The sequence below is a fragment of the Zeus faber genome (genome assembly GCF_960531495.2).
Source record: "Zeus faber genome assembly, chromosome: 22".
Taxonomy (NCBI): Eukaryota; Metazoa; Chordata; class Actinopteri; order Zeiformes; family Zeidae; genus Zeus; species Zeus faber.
The window spans coordinates 22651081-22673580 of NC_137209.1; the positions used below are offsets into that span (position 1 = coordinate 22651081).

Below are 22500 nucleotides of genomic sequence, written 5' to 3' on the forward strand. Positions count from 1 at the left end.
TGTGTGTGTGTGTGTGTGTGTGTGTGTGTGTGTGTGTGTTTTACTTGTGAGGACCGCTCTCGGAATTAACAATGTCTTGCTTCAGAAGTGGACAGGAGCACGGGTCCTCACTAATCCTGTGCATTTACTTGGACCTTGTGTGTTTGTGTTTATTTTACAATCGTTGTGAGGACCGGCCTCTGAATTTACTATTTTTAAAACTTTATTTTTATTTTTTTAAATTATTTCTCTTTTTAGAAGTGCATCAGGAACGTTGGTCCTCATCAGGTCAGGTGTATTTACTCGGACCTCACTGTGTGTGTGTGTGTGTGTGTGTGTGTGTGTGTGTGTGTGTGTGTGTGTGTGTGTGTGTGTGTGTGTGTGTGTGTGTGTGTGTGTGTGTGTGTGTGTGTGTGTGTGTGTGTGTGTGTGTGTGTGTGTGTGTGTGTGTGTGTGTGTGTGTGTGTGTGTGCGCGCGCACGCACGCGCGCGCGGTCGTAATGGTGACATCTGCACCGTTGGCTAAACAGCTTGCGAATATGCTGATAAAAACAACGCTCACAGTCAAATTTACAACAGCCATAAAATAACACACACACACACACACACACACACACACACACACACACACACACACACACCGTAAATCTGGCTGTAATATGTCCGCTGTGGATATTTGTGTGTGTGTTTGGGTTTATTGCAGTTTACAGGAGTGCGTCTATGTAAGCAACAACTTCGATGGAGGGAGGGGGAGGACTTTCCCTGGTGAGAAATTCAGGATATTTTAAATTAAAATCTTTATTTTTTAATTATTTTAATTTTACAATTGTTGTTTCATTCATTTTCACCATTATTTCATTACTATCTTGGTTATTTTGTTATTATATTTTTGTTGTAAATTCCATACATGCAATGCCTCTATTTTTTATAGTTTAATATTAATTTTAACAGACCCCTTCCAGGAGCTTTAAAGGTTTTCTTATTATTTAATGTCTACCATAAAGTTTAAAATGAAATTGTTCAATCTAATCAGGAATTCCTCCTTGTGAAAGATAAAAGACAAATCAGACAATCTTGTCGTGAAACCAGCCCCCACCCCCCAAAAAACCCCCCCAAACTTTCATTTGTGAAATAAACTTTTAATTTGAAGCTCAGTTGAACTTTTACTGTGAAGGCTCACTGGACCTCCTCCAAAATAAAAGCTTCCCAAATGAAAGCGACCCTTTTTCACGTTGATCTGTCTGTATCTCTTTCTCCGTCTGACTCCCTCCCTCCACCCCACCTCCCTCCCTCCCTCCACCCCACCTCCCTCCCTCCCTCCACCCTCCCTCCACCTCACCTCCACCTCTCTCTCTCTCTCTCTCTCTCTCTGTCTGTGTGTTTCAAATTAGACAATGAAAACAATGAGCATGGTGTCCATTTCTCTGTGTCACCCTCATCCTCCCCCACCTCTTTCCCCTCCCTCCCTCCCTCCCTCCCTCGTCACTTCTCTTTCTGTTCCTCTCTGTCTAATCTCCCTCCATCTCTTTCTTTCTCTCCGTCCACCGTCACGTTTGTTACCTCCTCTCCCTCGCCCCCTCCCTCCCAAACTTTCCCTCTCTCCTTCTCCCCCCTCTCCCTCTTTTCCCTCCCCCTTCACCCCCGTCGCTTCCCTTTCTCTTTTTCCTGACACTTCGCTCTTCATTTTGCGATTCTCTCTCTCTCTCTCTCTCTCTCTCTCTCTCTCTCTCTCTCTCTCTCTCTCTCTCTCTCCCCCCTCTCACTCCATTCTCTCTCCCTCCATCTCTCCTCGTATCTGTTTCTTTCTCTCCCTCCTCCCCGTCTCTTTCCCAAACTCTCCCTCCCTCCCTCCCTCCCCCCGTCTCTCTCTCTCTTTCTGTGTGATTTCATGCTCTGCCTGTCCTATTATGTGTGTGTCTGTGGTTATGTTAACCCGACTGGCAGGCGAGACACACACACACACACACACACAGGAATAGATAGACGGGTAAATAGATGGATGGATGGGTGGATATGGACGGATAAACAGACATTCCTGTTTTCTTTCTCTTTCTGTCCCGTTTCCAGCCCCTCGTCCTCCTTCTTTTCTTCCCACTCAGACGTGACAGCACCGTGCTACGCTGGCCCCAGCCAGTCAGTGCTAACTACCCAGTCAGTGCTAACTAGCCAGTTAGCGCTCACTAGTTAGCGCAGGAAAACCAGTCCCATGACGTAGATTCGTTTTGAAAACATTGATAACAACTGAAAAGTTTGCTTGTTCTTTCTTCTAACCGAGTTGTTACCGTCAGTTCGTAGTGGAAATAGAACTGTATCTTTACCCGGTATCTGTATCTTTACCCGGTATCTCTATTGTTACCCGGTATCTGTATCGTTACCCGGTATCTCTATTGTTACCCGGTATCTGTATCGTTACCCGGTATCTGTATCGTTACCCGGTATCTGTATCTTTACCCGGTATCTGTATCTTTACCCGGTATCTGTATCGTTACCGGTTATCTGTATCGTTACCTGGTATCTGTATCTTTACCCGGTATCTGTATCTTTAACCGGTATCTGTATCGTTACCCGGTATCTGTATCGTTACCCGGTATCTGTATCTTTACCCGGTATCTGTATCTTTAACCGGTATCTGTATCGTTACCCGGTATCTGTATCGTTACCCGGTATCTGTATCTTTACCCGGTATCTGTATCGTTACCTGGTATCTGTATCTTTACCGGGTATCTGTATCTTTACCGGGTATCTGTATCGTTACCGGGTATCTGTATCGTTACCCGGTATCTGTATCGTTACCCGGTGTCTGTATCTTTACCCGGTATCTGTATCGTTACCCGGTGTCTGTATCGTTACCCGGTGTCTGTATCGTTACCCGGTGTCTGTATCGTTACCCGGTGTCTGTATCGTTACCCGGTATCTGTATCTTTACCCGGTATCTGTATCGTTACCCGGTATCTGTATCGTACTGTAAGGCAGTACAGTGGCAGTACAGTGGCAGTACAGGTACTTTTCGACGGGCGTGGAAAGCAGTAATGAAAGATTCCTCATTTAAAGCCTTAAAGCTCTAAACATCAGCAGATACTGAAGATATGGAACTGAATCAAAAATGAAAATGTGTCGTACCAGCTGATCGAGCAACGTCAGAGACTCCTTCAAAGTGTGTGTGTGTGTGTGTGTGTGTGTGTGTGTGTGTGTGTGTGTGTGTGTGTGTGTGTGTGTGTGTGTGTGTGTGTGTGTGTGTGTGTGTGTGTGTGTGTGTGTGTGTGTGTGTGTGACCTTTCTTATCCCAGCACTTCGAACCTCACAGCACATTACCCACAATGCCTTGCTCTGAGCTGCTGATGCTGTCGCTAACTTTGACATTATTTACGTTTGGGTGGAAAAATAGTTTGACGCCCACGTCCTGAAGCCAACTCTAAACATATTCACAAGAAAAACTTTCCAGATACATCCTGTGTCTGGAATCGGCTTCAAAATAGAAAGAAAATACAGTCATAGTGTAAATATTGTGAAATTGTACTATATGTTTTCTATAGATGATTTAGTATTATAAGAAAACAGATGGAGAGGATGTGGGTGTGGTTTAAGCAGCCACCTCAGGGACGAGGCCCAGGGAGGCGTGGCTGCTTGAACCACACCCAAAATAATACATACACGTATTTATACTTAACATTTATAACATTTAACGTGTGTGTGTGTGTGTGTGTGTGTGTGTGTGTGTGTGTGTGTGTGTGTGTGTGTGTGTGTGTGTGTGTGTGTGTGTGTGTGTGTGTGTGTGTGTGTGTGTGTGTATTTATACACTACTCACAAAAAGTTCTGGATATTTGTCTTTCGGGTGAAATTGATGGAAAATGTAAAAAGTTGACGCTCCAGTGATATGATGTGATGAAAGTAGAGCATTTAAGTAGAAGATACAATGGTGATTTCCTCATCTCAAACTATGTATTGAAACAAAAGCCAACAACAGTGGTGGGTTTACCACAACAACAAATGTCAACGTCTCAATAACTTGTCATGTGGCCTCGAGCATCAGTTACAGCTTGACAAGGACGTCTCATGCTGTTCACAAGTCGACTTATTGTCTGCTGAGGCCTGGCCCCCCACTCTTCTTGAAGGGGGCCCTCAGGTCATTGAGGTTGTGGGGTACAGAGTTAATAGCCTCTACACGGCCACTCAGCTCATCCCATAGGTTTTCTATGGGATTCAGGTCTGGAGAAAGTGCAGGCCACTCCATTTGAGGTGCCCCAGTCTCCAGCAGCCGTTCCCTAATGACGCCACCTCCATGAGCTGGAGCGTTGTCGTCCATGAAGATGAAATGAGGCCTGTGTTGTTCATGCAGGGGCACAATGACTGGATGAATGATGTCATTCAGGTAGTATGGGCTTGTCACTGTACCATTCAAAGTGTAGGACAGTTGTGTATTGACCAGACACACCTGCCCACACTGTAACACCACCACCACCACAGGCTCGTCTGGTGACAGTGGCTGATGCGTAGCGCTCTCCTTGACGTCTCCAACATCGTTGGCGGCCATCATTTCTGCTAAAACGCAAAAAGTACTGAAACATTGAACAGTTGGACGTGTGCATTCAAAAGGTTAGAGAAGGTCAAATGAAGTTCACCTGTAAAGGTTATAGTGCATTTTAGGTTCATCCTGAAATTTCACCCGAAAGCCGAACATCCCTAACTTTTTGTGAGTAGTGTTCATATATATACATATATGTATGTGTGTATATATATATATGTGTGTGTGTGTGTATATATATATATATGTATATACTGTATATATATATGTATGTGTATATATATGTATATACTGTATATTCTGTATATATACTGTGTTGCCGCTAATTTCCTCCAACCCACAAAAGTGTTCGACTTAAAATCTAATTTCAACCTAAACAGTTTTATAATTTGCTCCATAATATAATAAATGAATATGATTTATAACGTCTAAAAATATCAAAGATCTCTATTCTAATTCTTATCCTCATTATTCAGATTTTCAATAATAATATAATGAATGTGATGCTGTGTTTGTTTATATATATATATATATATATATATATATATATATATATATATATATATATATATATATATATAAACAAACACAGCATATGGAGCAAATTATAAAACTGTTTAGGTTGAAATTAGATTTTAAGTCGAACACTTTTGTGGGTTGGATGAAATTAGCGGCAACACACTATATATATATATATATATATATATATATATATATATATATATATATATAAAAACATATGTCTCTCTCCCTCGCTCGCCCTCCACCCCCTGGCCATTCTGCACAATGGATGGACAGATGGAATGTCTTCTTCTCCTCGGACTCCTCCCTCCCTCATTTAACTTCCTCCCCCTCTCTCCTCGCCTGTCAAGGAGTGATGTCTATTCTCTCTCTCCCTCCATCAGCTCTTCTCCTCCCTCCCTCCCTCCCTCCCTCCCTCCCTCCCTCCCTCCCTCTTTCTCTCCCACTCACGTTCTCCATCTTGTCCCCTCTTCTGGTCTTTCTCATCCTTTTATGGTTGACGTTTGTCATCCATCTCTCTGTCCCTCTGTCTCTCTCTCTCTCTCTCTCTCTCTGTCTCTCTCTCTCTCTCTCATATGTCTTCCTGATGAGTGGTCAAAGGTTCGATTCTCTTTTGGGAGTCAGTCCTTGACGACTCACTCGGTGGAAAAAGAGTCGTACGATTCGTCCGACTCCTGGTTTGATTCAGTTGGTGTAATCCATCTCTCCATCCATCTGTCTATCCACCCATCCATTGCTTCATCGCTCTATCCCTCCGCTCAGTCATCCATCTATCCATCCCTCCACCCAACTATCGATCATCCATCCATCAGCCGAGTTATGCACATATTCATCCATCCACCTGTCCATCCATCCAACTATCCATCCCTTCACCCCTCTATCCCTCATCCATTGCTCCATCCTTCTACCCATCCATCCATCCATCCCCTCTATCCAGCCATCTACCCACCCATTCATCCATTCATCCGTCTACCTGTACATCCATCTATCCATCCCTCCAGGCATCCAACCAACCATCCACCCCCCCCTTCATCCATCCATCCATCCCTCCAACCAAACATCCATTCAGCCATTCCTCCATCATCCACCCACCCACCCATTCAGCCGTCCTCCAACCACCCCTCCATCCATCTACCAATCCATCCACCTTTCCATCTACCATCCATCCACCCACCCACCCACCCATCCCTCCACCCATCCCTCCAGACATCCCTCCATCCCCTGAATCCTCCGTGTTTATTCGTTGGATTCTCTTCAGTTTCTTAAATCTCTGTCATGTTTGTAGTTTTTTTCGGGAGACGCTTCAACTTCCTGTTGAACAGACTCCAAATAAAACAATGTTTCTGTGTTTTTAGCTTGAAATGAGTGTTACACAACTCACAGAGCGTGTGTGTGTGTGTGTGTGTGTGTGTGTGTGTGTGAACTTCTCCTCAACACAAACAGAGTTTAAAAGGAGCATTTCCTGCCTCGAAGGATGAAAGCTGCAAAGCTGCACAATTATTTGTCCTGTGTTTCAGTGTGTGTGTGTGTGTGTGTGTGTGTGTGTGTGTGTGTGTGTGTGTGTGTGTGTGTGTGTGTGTGTGTGTGTGTGTGTGTGTGTGTGTGTGTGTGTGTGTGTGTGTGTGTGTGTGTGGGGGTGTGTTTCAGTATGTGTGTGTTTCAGTGTGTAAGAGTGTGTGTGTAAGTGACCCACTTGATGATAACAAATACCACAGGGCTGGCTGTGCGTGTGAACCCTCTCTCTCTCTCTCTTGCTCGATCTCTCTCTCACACACACACACACACACACACACACACACACACACACACACACACACACACACACACACACACTCCTCTGTGCTATGTGAGAGACAGAGAGAGAGGGCGAGTGATGTGATGACGTATGTGCATGTATGTGTGTGTGAGAATAGTCAGTGTTTGTGTGCGTATATACTGTGTGTGTGTGTGTGTGTGTGTGTGTGTGTGTGTCTGTTGGACAGATAAAAACAGTGTATGTGCAACATTGTCTGTAAATGCGTCGAGTGTGTTTGTTTGTACTTGGACATGTGCACCTGGGTTGTCTGTGTGTGTGTATGTATGTGTGTTTCTGTGTGTGAGTGTGTGTGTGTGTGTGTTTCTGTGTGTGTGTTTTCCTAATGGGTCTTTGTAGATTAGTCGCGGGTATTTGGAGTGCTCTGCTGGCCCCCTATTTGTGTGTGTGTGTGTGTGTGCGTGTGCGTGTGTGTGTGTGTGTGTGTGTGTGTGTGTGTGTGTGTGTGTGTGTGTGTGTGTGTGTGTGTGTGTGTGTGTGTGTGTGTGTGTGTGTGTGTGTGTGTGTGTGTGTGTGTGTGTGTGTGTGAAAATAGTGGTGTGTGTGCGCTTTGTTAGGGGTGACCTACAAAACCCACAGCTACATTCTTCTACATCCCCCTCTTGTCTTCTTCTATATGATCCTGCACCTTAACACTCTCTCTCTCTCTCAGGCTCTTTCCTCTTGCCCTTCTTGAACTAAGTTTATTTTATTAAAGACTGACTAACCGACTGACTAAATGACTAACCGACTGACTAAACGACTAACCAAACAAAGAACCAACTGACTGACTAACCGATTCATTAACTAGCCGACTAACCTAATAATCTAACCGACTAATCTTACTGGTCCCACTGTGACATCATGATCATGTCTGTCTCCTCATTTCAATCAAAAGGTTCAAACCCTGGTGACGGGAACCAGCTCGGCACGATTACTCAACAGTTGTTGTGTATCCACGCCATAAACATAATACCAGTAATGATCACAGCGATATGGTTCAGAGCCGCCAACTAAATGACGGAGCAGATGCCGTGAACGTGGTGGAGCAGGGGCTGCGCTCGCTCTTTAGTTTTGCTGATAAGCGCGGCAAAGGTGCAGGAATGAACCCGAACGGCGGCTGAATTAACGCACAGCTTGCTCCGGTAAAGAGGAGCGCTAGCCGGGAAAACGCCCAGCGGCATTAATATTCATACGGTATCCGAGCTGAGTCAACAAAAGCCTGAGGAAGCACTTTGGACGCCCACGCCAGCGCCCGCGCTCGCGCCGAAGCCGCCGCGGTTCAATTTGGGCGACGTCGCGCCGCGGAGCGACCTAATGAGGACCCGGACGCCGCCTTTTAATGAGGCGTCTTTCAGGGAGAGAGGGGGGGAGGGAGAGAGAGAGATCACGTTTCGCGCCGAGTCACGCCGCGAGTTACCGGAATTACAGATGAACTCATGAATTTTAGAACCGGGCAGCGCTCGGAAAGAAACAGGCGGATGAATGAAGGTGTGGCCTGGACGACAGCGACGGAGGGGCCGGGCTCCGCTGCGTGACCTCACGGCGAGTCATGGGAACACGCTACTGAGCGGCTCCCTGCGTGGCGCGGCCGGTCATGGAGTCGTCGGCCCCGTGAGAAACAATCCAGTCGATTTCGGCCCGTTGACGCGGCGCCGCCGGGAACCGTCTCACCTCCAGCGAGGCTGGACAATATGGCCGGAATGAAAAGTGGTAATCCGTGAGATTATTGAGTTTATTTACCTGGCACCTCATGAGAAGCAGCCACAGCAGGGTTGTGCGCGTTGCCTTGCGATCGGCTGTTGTACGCGGCTGGTGGCGGGATCCACAGCGCGTGTGGTAAATCAAAGTACAGCTCCGGTGAACTGGCGAAATCGCCCTCGCTAGCGGTGTTAAGTGAACTGTTGATGTGGATGAATGCCCACCCCCCTCGAGTGAGCGATGAAACCACGACAAAGAAAGTGAGGGAGCCGGCGCTGCGGGAACAACAACGACAACAACAGAGATTTGATTTCTTCACGTGCCGCGTAACTGCAATGGGTCCTGGGCGCGTGGCCCCCCGCCGGGACCCGCAACACACACATACGCGCACAGTACACTCAACTCCCCTGGGTTTTTCATCCCGCCCCCTCCGGTGGGATCGTGGCAGCGCGGGCGTGGCCCTGGAAAATAGGTTTCTATTTTGAAACAGGTGTCGCTTGGAGGCCTGAGAAAGCGGCCTGCACGCCACTCACAGCTTCATAAAGTCCACAAGCTACTTTATTGCTGTAAAACTTAACAACTGCTGGAGTGTTTGTCATTTTTATAACTGCTGTGTGTGTGTGTGTGTGTGTGTTTTATTATGGTGGACTCTTATCATTTTTATATTAGCGAGCTGTGTTTATTTTTCCATATATGGAAACACCAATGATTCCCAAGGTTGTATAAGAATAAAAACTCAGCTGTGTGTGTGTGTGTGTGTGTGTGTGTGTGTGTGTGTGTGTGTGTGTGTGTGTGTGTGTGTGTGTGTGTGTGTGTGTGTGTGTGTGTGTGTGTGTGTGTGTGTGTGTGTGTGTGTGTGTGGACACGCATAGACAGGGTTTTGTGTGCATGTGTGGGGCCCAAAGTTTCTGTAATTTGTCCCTGTGCATGTGTGAGTATGTGAGCATGCACTTGTGTGTGTGTGTGTGTACTTGTGTAATTTTTGTATCCGTCTGTGTGGGAGTCCATGTGTTTATCTCCACTGAGCTTGGATTTGTGTGTGTGTGTTCGTTTGCTGTGACCCAGTGTAAACTAATATTGATTCAGCTGTTGGTGTGATACACTAGTCATAAAACTGGACTTACTGGTGGATCTCGGCTTACCCACTGTGTGTGTGTGTGTGTGTGTGTGTGTGTGTGTGTGTGTGTGTGTGTGTGTGTGTGTGTGTGTGTGTGTGTGTGTGTGTGTGTGTGTGTGTGTGTGTGTGTGTGTGTGTGTGTGTGTGAGAGAAATTATGAAGTTAGTGTATCAGTGTGTGTGAGCTCATCCATTGTGTGTGTGTGTGTCTCTGCTGGGAAAGTATCTGACGCTGAGTGTCTGTGTGTGTATGGTTGAAAAGGACAACACACCTGAAAACACACCAACATTCATAGGCCATAATGTGAGTGTCCTCACAATCTCATACAGCAATTTAAAATCTGTCGTCATCTTGTGTCTTTATAATCTTATAATATTGTCCTCATAATCATTTTAGTGTCCTTTATAATCAAGTGTCCACATAATACCATTACTCTGTCCTCTTAAACATCTAGTGTCCTCATAATCATCAAGTGTCCTTTATGATCTAGTGTCCCCATAATCTTGTAATTCATCTCTGTTTGTCCTCATGATCCGAAAAGTCTCTGATGCTGATTTTACAGTATTCAAATATTTTATCTTCCTCTTCCCGATTTAATGATGATTCAAAATGTTGAATCGACATCATCCAAAGAATCTGTTTTTCTTTTTTTCGAGATGTCCCCGCAAACCACCGGCTCCAGAATGTGTGTTAGTGTGCAAGAAAGGGAGACAGTTGTAGTCTTTGTTTGCCCTTGCAAGTTTTTTTGTTTGTTTACTGAAACCGAAAGAGTGTGTGTGTGTGTGTGTGTGTGTGTGTGTGTGTGTGTGTGTGTGTGTGTGTGTGTGTGTGTGTGTGTGTGTGTGTGTGTGTGTGTGTGTGTGTGTGTGTGTGTGTGTGTGTGTGTGTGTGTGTGTGTGTGTGCGCGCAGACTATTAGTAATACTGAATCTGTTTTTCTAAGTCCCTGGAGTTTGATCCCTCTCTCTCTCCGTCTCATCTTCTTCACCTCCATCCACGCTTCTCTCATTTCTCTCTTGCTTTCCTTCCTTTTTTCCTTCTTTTTCTCTTTCTTTCCTGTGACATTCCTCTCTTCCTCTGACGGTGTCATCCCACTTTTCTTTTCTGCTGACTCGGCTGTGTGTGTGTGTGTGTGTGTGTGTGTGTGTGTGTGTGTGTGTGTGTGTGTGTGTGTGTGTGCGTGTGCGCGCGCATACACACACTCCAGCTGTTGAGAGCGAGGGCGTTTATTGAATTGCCTGTGTCCTCTATTTGGATAAGGAGGGGAGGGAGAGATCTGACTTTCTCTCTACATCATCGTCCTTAAATATCTTTAACACACTGATTCTATATCTATAGAACAAATCTTATTATTTTTATTCATGTTATCTATATATCTACAGGTTAGGCATTTAATGTAGCTTATTTTAGGCGTCATACAATTTATTATATTATTATATTAATTATATTTAATAAATATAAAATATTATAATATATTATAATATAATATATTATATTTATTATTTAATACATCAACTAGAAATAAATATGGCACCGAACAATAAACTTAAAAATAATAAGAAAAATTAAAATAAAATAAAAAGTGGCAATAAACAACAAATATATCGATTAACATTGAACAATAAACCTGTATTAATGGACATTGTGATAAAAATAAATAAATGGAGGAACTTTTGCATGATTTTTTTTTTTTGGTTTTATATTTTCTGACATATTTTATTATATACTTTACACCATTTTTCTTTGTATTTTTCTCTTCCATGTGATTTGCCGTTTTTCGATCTTTCCACTTGGGTGGGAATTTTCTTTTCATTGTTTTTCTATAATTTTTCTCCGTCTCCAATGTTTTCTCAGAATTTAAATGTGTTTAATACTTTATATTTTTCTGTATTTTTCTATAATTGATGGCTTGTGATTGGCCCGCTGACCACATGGTCCTGCAGGGTTTAATTTTAGAAATCCGACTTTTGATTCCACTCGTCCTGCGATCGGCATCGAACGTCTTTTCAGAAACGTTTCAGGCCGATCACGCCAGGGGGGGAGGGAGGGAGGGAGGTTAGAGGTCATTGCCAGGGAGGGAATAAACGGGAGGGGGTGGAGGGGCTGGGCAGGTGGGATGGACTGATAGTGATTTAAATAGTTGAATCAGAAGGAAAGGAGGGAGAGAAGAGATGAGAAACAACAGAAATGAAGGGAAAAAGGAGGAATAAACTAGAGGAATTAAAGGTGGCAGGGCGTGGGAGAGAGTGACGGAGGGAAAGAACTGTGTGTGTGTGTGTGTGTGTGTGTGTGTGTGTGTGTGTGTGTGTGTGTGTGTGAGGAGGGGGGGAAAAAGAGAGAGAGATGAACCAGAGAGGGAGATAAAAGATGACAGGTTGGCGAGAGGGTGACCGTGGAAATAAAGAGAGAGAGAGATGGAGAGATTGATTGTGAGTGTGTGGGAGAGAGAGAGAGAGAGAGTGGGCACATGTTAAAACAGAGAGGGGGGGATGACGGGAGGAGTGAGAACAGAGGGAGGGAAGGAGAGGTGAACGTCCTTGCTCTGTCAGGGGCGATCGATGGCACATCATTTACATTACACTGACTTAACTGGAGAGGGGGAGAGAGAGAGAGAGAGAGAGGGGGAGAGAGGGAGGGAGAGAGATTTCAGGAAAGGGTGAAAGAAAGAGATGGAGAGATGGGACTGTTGGAGTGAAGATGGAGGGAATAATGAATAATTTGGAGGGAGATGTGATGGATGAAAGGAGGGATGGGTGGACACAAGGACAATGGAGGGAGAGAGAGAAAGGTAGGAGAGGTGGAGGTAGAGAAAGTGAAAATGTAGTTAAGTATCATCCATCCATCTCTCCATCACCTCTCTCCATTGTTTATCCCTCTGTCTCTCTCCATCCATCACTTCATCATCTATCTCTCTCTCCACCAATATCCCTCCCTCTATTTATCCCTCTCTCGATCTCTCTCTCTCTCGCCATCCCTCTATCTATCCGCTCTCATCCCTCCATCTCTCCTTCTCAATGTGGAGCATTGAAAACTTCCTGTGTAAGTCGCTTGTTGAGGGAAAACTTCAAAGGCTCACGGAGAGAAAGAAGGAGGGAGGAGGGGGAGAGGGGGAGGGAGGGAGGGGGGGAGTAGTCAAAGAACGAGGGGGGCGAGAATTAAGATGGAAGAGCGATAGCGTCGATTTATAAAATAAAAAAAGTTGAGGAGGAGGAGGAGGAGCGCATGGACGGAGGTGGAGAGAGAGAGACGGAGGTGGAGAGAGAGAGAGAGACGGAGGTGGAGAGAGAGAGAGACGGAGGTAGAGAGAGGAACGGAGAGATGAAATCTGTTATTGTTTTACTTAAATGCTAACATGTGAGAGAACCATGTATGAACTGTGTGTGTGTGTGTGTGTGTGTGTGTGTGTGTGTGTGTGTGTGTGTGTGTGTGTGTGTGTGTGTGTGTGTGTGTGTGTGTGTGTGTGTGTGTGTGTGTGTGTGTGTGTGTGTGTGTGTGTGTGTGTGTGTATGTGTGTGATGACTTAAAGCGTCATTACCTTACTTCCTAGGCATGTGGGCAAAAACACACACACACCCATACGTAAGCCCATCGACCTGTATAACTTGTCTTGTCAGCGTGTGTGTGTGTGTGTGTGTGTGTGTGTTGTTTAATATTTAATGGGATCCAGTTAAAAATGCAAGAGTGTTTTTGTCTGTCATCCCGTCGCACACCTGTTCGAGAGGGAGACGGGGGGAGATAGAGAGAGACAGGAGTAGGGGAGGAGGAGGGGAAGAGAGGGAGGGAGGGAGGGAAGGAGAGAGACGGGGAGAGAGGTGTCGTCTGTGAATCAGTGTATTTTCTCTGCTTTTCTCGCTCTATTTCCCTCATCAATCAATAGTCTCTCTCCCCCTCTCTCTCTCTCTCTCTCTCCCCCCCCCCCTCTCTCTCTCTCTCTCTCTCTCTCTCCCCCTCTCTCTCTCTCTCTCTCTCCTCATGGGATGATTATTATAAAGGATTTAAATGTGATGACATCATATTTATTACTTTGTCGTGTTATGAAATGATGAAAATGGCGACGAATAAAAACAATAAATATGAATCATTGTATTGATCAGAATAACAAAGCCATGAGAAAGAAAGTGAAACACATTCATGACCAAATAGAACACTAAAGTATATGAACCACAAACTGTATAAATATGTATTTGCTGTTGTCGGGTTTCAGCTTAAAGTCCGTTTTTTATTGTTTATTTGACTTTTATCAACATAATCACAATCGTTTACCTTTTTACAATCTTTTGAAAGTCATTTTTAATCCTTTTTTTAATAATTAAAATCCTTTAAAACCATTTTTTAATAATTTCTCGTCATTTTTTAAATATTAAGTATTTTTGAATAATCATAATTCATAAATAGTTATATATATTATCATTGACTTTATGAATCGTTATTATTATCAATTAGATCTCTCTCTCTCTCTCCCTCTCTCTCTCTCTCTATCTCTCGCCCTCTCTCTCCTCCCCGGTTGTGTTTTCACATTGAAAGAGACGGATAGACGGGTGGGGGGGCGGAGGTATAGACATATGTGCACACACGCGCACACACACACACACACACACACACACACACACACACACACACACAATGAAGTCATTCATCTGTCCAATCAAAGAGTCGGAAGCCCAGCGGAAAGTAAACATCCATCTCTCTCCCTCCGTCAGTCCGTGAGTGTCCATGATGATGATCCTGTGTGTGTGTGTGTGTGTGTGTGTGTGTGTGCACGTGTGTGTGTGTGCGTGTGCGTGCGTGCGTGTGTGTGTGTGTGCGTGCGCGTGCGTGCGTGTGCGTGTGTGTGTGTGTGTGTGTGTGTATCCTATTTCTCTGGTGTCTCTTTAAAAAGAATGGATTGTTCTCCCGCAAACAAAGAATAAAAAGAGAGAGGGAGAGAGAGAATGTAAATAATCTTCCTCGCTCTGTCAGTGTTTATGGCCGGAGTGAAAGGAAAAATAAGGATGGAGGGAGGTAGGGAGAAGACAATGTCGAAAAAAAAAGAAAGAATAGAATGGGGCGGATGTTACAAATAGAAACGGAGAGATGGATGGAGAGAGAGAGAGAGTTGTCCGATCTGGGATGGAATGGGCCGAGAGAGAGAGAGAGAGAGAGAGAGAGAGAGAGAGAGAGAGAGAGAGAGAAGAGAGAGAGAGAGGAGAGAGAGAGAGAGAGAGAGAGAGGAGAGAGAGAGAGAGAGAGAGAGAGAGAGAGAGAGAGAGAGAGAGAGAGAGAGAGAGAGAGAGAGAGAGAGAGAGAGAGAGAGGAGAAATGAAGCTGGAAGAACGGGGAGAGCGACAGAATGAGAGAGAACGAAAGAGAGAGAATCAATGGGAAGGAGGAAAGATCAGCAGATGACATCATCACCGTGGAAGAGGAGAGGGTGCAAGGAGGGAGGAGAGATGAGAGGATGCAAGGAGAGGAGGAAAGGAGAAATGAGAGTAGAGAGAGAGGTGAGGAGAGAGGAGAGGAGGTGAGGAGAGAGGAGAGGAGGTGAGGGGAGGATGAGAGAATTGACGGAGAGATGAGGCCTAACCCTAAAAGTTAGAACCACAAACGGGAGGGAGGGAGGGAGGGAGGGAGGGAACAGCAGGAAGAGAGGGAGAGAGGGTGAAAAAGGAGTGATAGAGATGAAGGATTAGCTAAAGATGTCTGACCCCACTCTCTACCCACATATTGACTGGACCAGGCTTTGATAAACTGCCGTGTGTGTGTGTGTGTGTGTGTGTGTGTGTGTGTGTGTGTGTGTGTGTGTGTGTGTGTGTGTGTGTGTGTGTGTGTGTGTGTGTGTGTGTGTGTGTGTGTGTGTGTGTGTGTGTGTGTGTGTGTGAGAGAAGCTAAATCAATCTTTCAAATGTGTTGGTGCATCTGTGCTTATTCGTGTGTGTGTGTGTGACCCTGACCGCCCCATCAGTGCCAATGACAGAGTATTGATCAAGGCTCTGTCACCATAGAAACGGCCGTTTGGGAGGACAGCTGTGTGTGTGTTGGGTTGTTGTGACGTTGTTATCGGTGGTGGTGTGTGTGTGTGATTGTTTTTTCTGGTCATTACAATGCATTAAAAATAATATTGATAATACAAATTTTATTTTATAAAATATATTTATATTCCTATCTGATTATTATGATTATTATGGTTATTATTACTTCAGGTGGTTGCGATCTACAACCTCACCACTAGATGTCACTGACTCACACACACTGCTCCTTTAAATCCTGAATCTCGTTGTTTGTCTTGACTCTTGAAATAATTGTACTCATACTCATCCTGAATTTCACAACATTTGCGTGGATGGATGGAGGGATGAGTGAGTGGGTGGATGGATGGAAGGATGAATAGATGGATGGACGGAGGGAGGAGTGGGTGGGTGGAGGGACGAGTGGAGGGATGGATGGATGGATGGAGGGATGAGTGGAGGGAGGGATGGATGGATGAAGGGATGGAGGGAGGGATGGATGGAGGGATGAGTGGAGGGAGGGATGAAGGGATGGAGGGAGGGAGGGAGGGATGGATGGAGGGATGAGTGGAGGGAGGGATGGATGAAGGGAGGGAGGGAGGGATGGTGTGTGGTGTGAGTTTTAAACCTTTTGAGTGAGGACTTTTTGGGAAGTCAGGACATTTTGGCCGGTCCTCACTTTGTGTGTGTGTGTGTGTGTGTGTGTGTTAGTATGTCCAACTACATACAAGTGAATATGTGTGTGTGTGTGTGTGTGTGTATGTGTTAGTATGTCCAACTACATACAAGTGAATATGTGTGTGTGTGTGTGTGTATGTGTTAGTATGTCCAACTACATACAAGTGAATATGTGTGTGTGTGTGTGTGTGTGTGTTAGTATGTCCAACTACATACAAGTGAATGTGTGTGTGTGTGTGTGTGTGTGTGTGTGTGTGTGTGTGTGTGTGTGTGTGTGTGTGTGTGTGTGTGTGTGTGTGTGTGTGTGTGTGTGTGTGTGTGTGTGTGTGTGTGTGTGTGTGACCTGCTCTTTGTTTCCTGTGCTGGGTGCAGTAAGCAGAGTGGACCATTGACGAGGATTAATGCCCAACATATGGCTACCCTACGGGACACACACACACACACACACACTCATATATTCACGTACAGACACACACACACACGCTGCAGTCATTACTCTGAACAAAGAACTGTAAAGCTAATGAGAAAACGATATCATGTGTCCTTCACACACACACACACACACACACACACACACACACACACACACACACACACACACACACACAGTTACTGTGTGTGTGTGATGAAAGGTGGATGTTTTGTTGATGGAATGGTTCTAAGCATTGAATGCAGACACCTGGGTGTGTGTGTGTGTGTGTGTGTGTGTGTGTGTGTGTGTGTGTGTGTGTGTGTGTGTGTGTGTGTGTGTGTGTGTGTGTGTGTGTGTGTGTGTGTGTGTGTGTGTGTGTGTGTGTGTGTGTGTGTGTGTGTGACAGATACCTCGAAAGACAGGAAGCGAATAAAAGGGACAACAGCTCCGTATTTACACCGTGTGGGGGGGAGGGAGGGAGAGGTGGATGGAGAGCAAGAGAGAGACGGGGGGGGCGAGGGGGTGGAGGCAGGGAGATAGATGGAGAGAGGGAGAGAGGTGAAGAGGAGGTCAGAGTAAAAGTGAAGGTTCATGTTTTCTCTCTCTTCACGCTCCTCCGCCTCTCTCCGTCCTTCCCCTCTTCTTCTTTTATCTCCCTCCCTCCCTCCCTACTTTTCACACTCATTCTTCAACTTGTTCTCCCTCCCTCCCTCCCGTACAGCGTCACACCTCACCCCTTTTCACACTTGTTCTTTCCACATCTTTTGGCACGCTCTCCTCTCCTCTTCTCCTCTTCTCTCCTCCTCATCCTCCTCTCCTCCCCTCTTCCTCTCCTCCTCTCTTCTCTCTCCTCCTCATCCTCCTATCCTCCCCTCTTCCTCTCCTCCCTTCTTCCTCTCCTTTCCTCTCCTCCTCTCCTCCTCTCTCCTCCTCATCCTCCTCTCATTCCTCCGTTGGGTTTGCATCTGTTTTTCCTTTTCTTCTGTTCTCTTCATTCTCGTTGATTCTGTTTCCATCTCATAGTTTTCTATTGTTTTCTGTTTTGGGATTTGAGTTGATTCTATTCCCTTTGTTTTCTCTTCTCTTCTGTCACTTGATTCCATGTCGTTCTGTTCATACTCTGTAGGCGACATGAGGAAGGTTTAGGCTTTTGTCCCCCCTCTCCCTCTTTTTCTTTCTCTCGCTCGCTCTCTCCTCCCTCTCTCCCTCATCTCTCCCTCCTCCTTTCTCTCTCTCTTCCCCCTCGCCCTCCATCTCTCTCTCTCCATCTCTCTCTCTCTCTCTCTCTCTCTCTCTAGGTGTAAATGACTTTGGACGGCCATCTGTTACTTAGCCACCCCACCGAGAGTTGGCCTGCTTGCACACCTCCTGTGTGTGTGTGTGTGTGTGTGTGTGTGTGTGTGTGTGTGTGTGTGTGTGTGTGTGTGTGTGTGTGTGTGTGTGTGTGTGTGTGTGTGTGTGTGTGTGTGTGTGTGTGTGCACATTCATGCTTACTGGCCCTTGTACAATATGTATTACTTGGTGTATAAGTGTGTGTGTGTGTGTGTGTGTGTGTGACTTTGTGTTGTATCAACATGAGGACATTTAGTCACAGCCACACACATTTTCCTCCCTCTCTCTCTTTCTCTACTTCTCTCTCTCTCTCTCCTTCTGTCGTTCATATACTTTGAATATAATTTATCAGTGTATTAATAATGGACGCCCCCCTTCCCCCTCCGCAGCTCTCGCCCGGGCCGACCTCCGAAGCGCTGTTCTGGGGCAGGGCTCCAGGAAAGCCCCAGGCTTCTCCACGCAGGCCTCCCAGGCCTGCTGTCCCCAAATCTGCTCTCACACACTGGTAAGGATGACTGTGTGTGCGTGTGTGTGTGTGTGTGTGTGTGTGTGTGTGTGTTTAAAAGGATAACACGCCTGAATACACACCAACATTAATAGGACAGTGGGGCACCATGAGGACACACTTAATGTCCTCATAGTTTTGTCTTTTTAATTTCATGTCTTCATGATCAGTCTCCTCATTTTTTGTGCCCATGATGTGACGTCACCTGGATGACCGTACACCTGAGCGTGTGTGTGTGTGTGTGTGTGTGTGTGCGCGCGCTCATATGGTTTAAATGGACAACACGCCTGAATACGCACCAACATGAATAGGACACTGGAGCATCGTGAGGACCGTGTCCTCATAATGTAGTGTCTTCCTAATTTTGTGTCCTCATAAACTCATCATTTTAGACAGTGTCATAATCCCAGAGTCTGATGTGCAACTTCTGATTCACTCTCATTATTCCAAAGAAAAAGTCATGAACAAGTGATGAAGGAAGCGAGATAGGGAGTAAGGAGGGAGGAAAACAGAAGGGAGTAAGGAAGCAAGGAAGAAAGCTAGAGGGGAAGGAACGAGGGATCAAGGAAGCGGGATGGCGAGGAACGGAGGAGGAAAGAAAAGGAAGAAGGGAGGGGGAAAAAGGAAAGGCTGAAGACCGTGAGGAAAGAGGGAAACTGAGTTGGAAGAGGGGATGAAGAAAGAACGACAGTGGAGGGAGAGAGAAGAGGGAGGGAGGGAGGGAGGGAGGGAGGGCAGGATTTAAAGAAGAGTGATGACAGGAGGCCAGCGCCAGAAGAGGGGGATGAGAGAGAGAAGGTAATAGAAACAGAGCAGATAGAGGGATAGAGCAGATAGACAGATAGACAGAGCAGATAGACAGATAGACAGAGCAGATAGACAGATAGAGCAGATAGACAGATAGAGCAGACACCTGGTGTAAAGTGGTGGAAGTGACAGTAAAGAACGGGGGAGAGAGAGAGAACGAGTGCAGACTGCAGGGTGGTGTGATGGATGATGTCTCTGGGGTCCCACTCCTCCATCTGTCCATCCCTCCCTCCCTGCCCTCTCTCCTTCTCTCTCTCTCTCTCGCTCATCCCTCTCTCCTCTCTCGCTTTCTCTCCACCCCTCTCTCCTTCTCTCTCCCTCTCCCTCTCTCTCTCTCTCCATCCCCTTGCTCCTCCATCCCTTCACACCCTCTATCATTTCCCGCTCTTCACCTCCGTCCCTCCTCTGTCTATCTCCCTCCCTTCCATCTGTCCCCTCTCACCCTTCATCCCTCCTTCATTGCCCCGTCTCGCCTTCTCCACCTCCCCCTGTCGCGTTCCAGCCCTCACCCCTCCTCCCCCGACGCTCCACCCTGCCCTCCACCCCTCTTTTCCCGCTGTTAATCACTCCATTCTTCTTTCTTTCTTCCATTTTGGCATCTTCTTCTTTCTCCTTTTTTTCCTCGTCCTCTATCGCTCCATCTCTCTCTCCCCCCTCTCATTCTCTAGTTTTCCCTCACCCCTTCTCTCGCTCTGCCCCCTCCCGCTCTCATTTTTCTCTCACCCGTCCTTCCCTCCCCACTTCCCCCCTAATGCTCTAGTTTTCCCTCACCCCGTCTTTCTCTCTCCCCCTGCTCTCTCTTATTCTCTCATTCTTCAACTCTCTCCCCCCTCTCTGTCTGTCATTCTCTCATTTTTCTCTCACCCTGTCTTTCATTCTATAACTCTCTTCCTCCCTCTCTTTCTCTTGTTTTTTTTCCTCTCACCCCGTCTCTCTCCCCTTCTGTCTCTCCCCCTCTCATTCTTTTTTTTCCTCACCCTGTCTTTCCATCCTGTTCTCTCTCTCCCCCTCTCTCTCTCTCCCTCTCTCTCTCTCCCTCTCTCTCTCTCTCTCTCTAACCCCTCGAATAAATAAAACAGGCTCGTGTTTAGTGACATATGGACACAGCACACTGTGGCATACTAATGACACACACACACACACTGTCACACATTAATGACCTCACACACACATCAGGTGTGTGTGTGTGTGTGTGTGTGTGTGTGTGTGTGTGTGTGTGTGTGTGTGTGTGTGTGTGTGTGTGTGTGTGTGTGTGTGTGCGTGTGTGCGTGCGTGGGTGCGTTGAACATTAGTGAAATCCGGAGAAAACATTTGCTCACTTATGATCGCTCATTAGGTCACGAGCACACACACGCACACATACACACACAGTGGGTGGACATCGGAGGGCTGCGTCCATGGAGACGCTGCGTTGCCAGGGGAGACGGGCCGTTGTTTACGACTTTGCGGGCGCCATGACGATGGGGGGCATCGACCAGCCGCAGACTGGCATTTATCATACCGATGGAAAGAGAGGGAGAGGGGGGAGAGCGAGAGGGAGAGGGGGGAGAGCGAGAGGGAGAGGGGGGAGAGCGAGAGGGAGAGGGGGGAGAGCGAGAATGGGGAGGGGGGGGGGGAGGGAGGAATGGAAAAAAGACCAAAAACTGAAAGCGAAACAATGAAACTCAAGTGTTTTTACACTTTTTAAAATCAGCCGTTTGGACCCAAAGTGTTAAATATTGATAAATATACATCTAGTAATTATTAAATATCTGTTTCAACATTTCCCGGCAGAAATGTCAATAATTTCAACTTTATAATGAATAACGAAGTCGAATGTTCTAATTGAAGTACTTGAGCGTCATGACTGAGTTTATTGAAGGTGCAGCCAGATGCATTCTGGGTAACAAACACAGAGCAAGTCCATGAAGGAAAACCAGTTGATAAAGCAATGGATGAAAAATGGATTGATATGTCCAACGAAGTGTGTGTGTGTGTGTGTGTGTGTGTGTGTGTGTGTGTGTGTGTGTGTGTGTGTGTGTGTGTGTGTGTGTGTGTGTGTGTGTGTGCGCGTGCGCGCGCCCCCTACACAACATGCTGGGCTACTAATTTGACTTGTTAATTCACTTCAAATAAAACTCAATGGAGCGCCTTGTCCACACACACACACACACACACACACACACACACACACACACACACACACACACACACACATCCATACCCTCAAAACGCACACACATCCATATATAATTGGTAATTATATAGGTAAACATTTTTGCACGCACACACATACACACACACACACACACACGCATGGGCGTAGCTCATAGATGAAATGCTTCCAATCTTGATGTGAAAAGGGTTCTCTCTCATCTAAGGGCCCTTATGTGCACCTGCTAAGATGGAGAGATAGGAGGAGGGGGAGAGAGAGAGAGAGAACGAGGGAGGGAGGGAGGTGTGGGTGGGTGGGGTGTAGGGGACTAAAGTGACATTTAGTCCTCCTTTCATCCTCCCTCCTTCACCTCCTCGTCACCCCTCCTCCTCCTCCTCCTTTTTTTCTGCTGCTCCAAAATGAATGAATTTAAATGAAAGTATTTAAATCCTGTCTTTGTGTTGGTGTTGGTGTGGGTGGAGGGGTGGAAATGTTTCATTATTTTATTATTATCTATATAATTAATTGTTATATATTATTTATATATATATACTTTTAACTTTTATATATATATATATAATAAAAAAAAAACAACAAAAAATGATCAAGTCTAAACTAAAAATTTAATTAAAACTTGTATAAAAAAATCAAAGTAAACATCCTTTATTTTTTTTAAATATGGTCCTTACACGTCCCACTCAGGCTCCGAAGTGGTTGACAGTTGTTGGCAAGACGGACAAAATGGCCCCTGAATTGTAATCATGACATCATGGAGTGATGATGATCCTGTATAATTTGAATTTATATTGAAATATAATCGGTTGAGACGTCGTCGTTTGAGTAAATCGACGCATCAGGAAAACTCATTTTCCTCTGGAAGTTTCTGAACGTACACAGATGGAGAAACCGCGCTTATTATATATTACTTTTATGAAACGGGGTTGACAACGGGGCAAGCGTCCGCACAGGATGGATGACAATGGTCCGCATCTGGTTGCCCGGGGCAACTGGGCAAC

At 45.8% G+C, this 22500-nt stretch overlaps 1 protein-coding gene across 1 annotated transcript in view; it reads left to right on the top strand.

Moving 5' to 3' along the window:
- LOC307246850 (dachshund homolog 2-like) overlaps positions 1-22500 on the top strand; it is a 57485-nt gene that overhangs the window by 14495 nt on the left and 20490 nt on the right. Inside the window, exon 2 of the mRNA XM_080022880.1 lies at positions 18428-18543. Coding sequence (XP_079879006.1) covers positions 18428-18543 — 116 coding nt within the window. The remainder of the gene's footprint in view (positions 1-18427; positions 18544-22500) is intronic.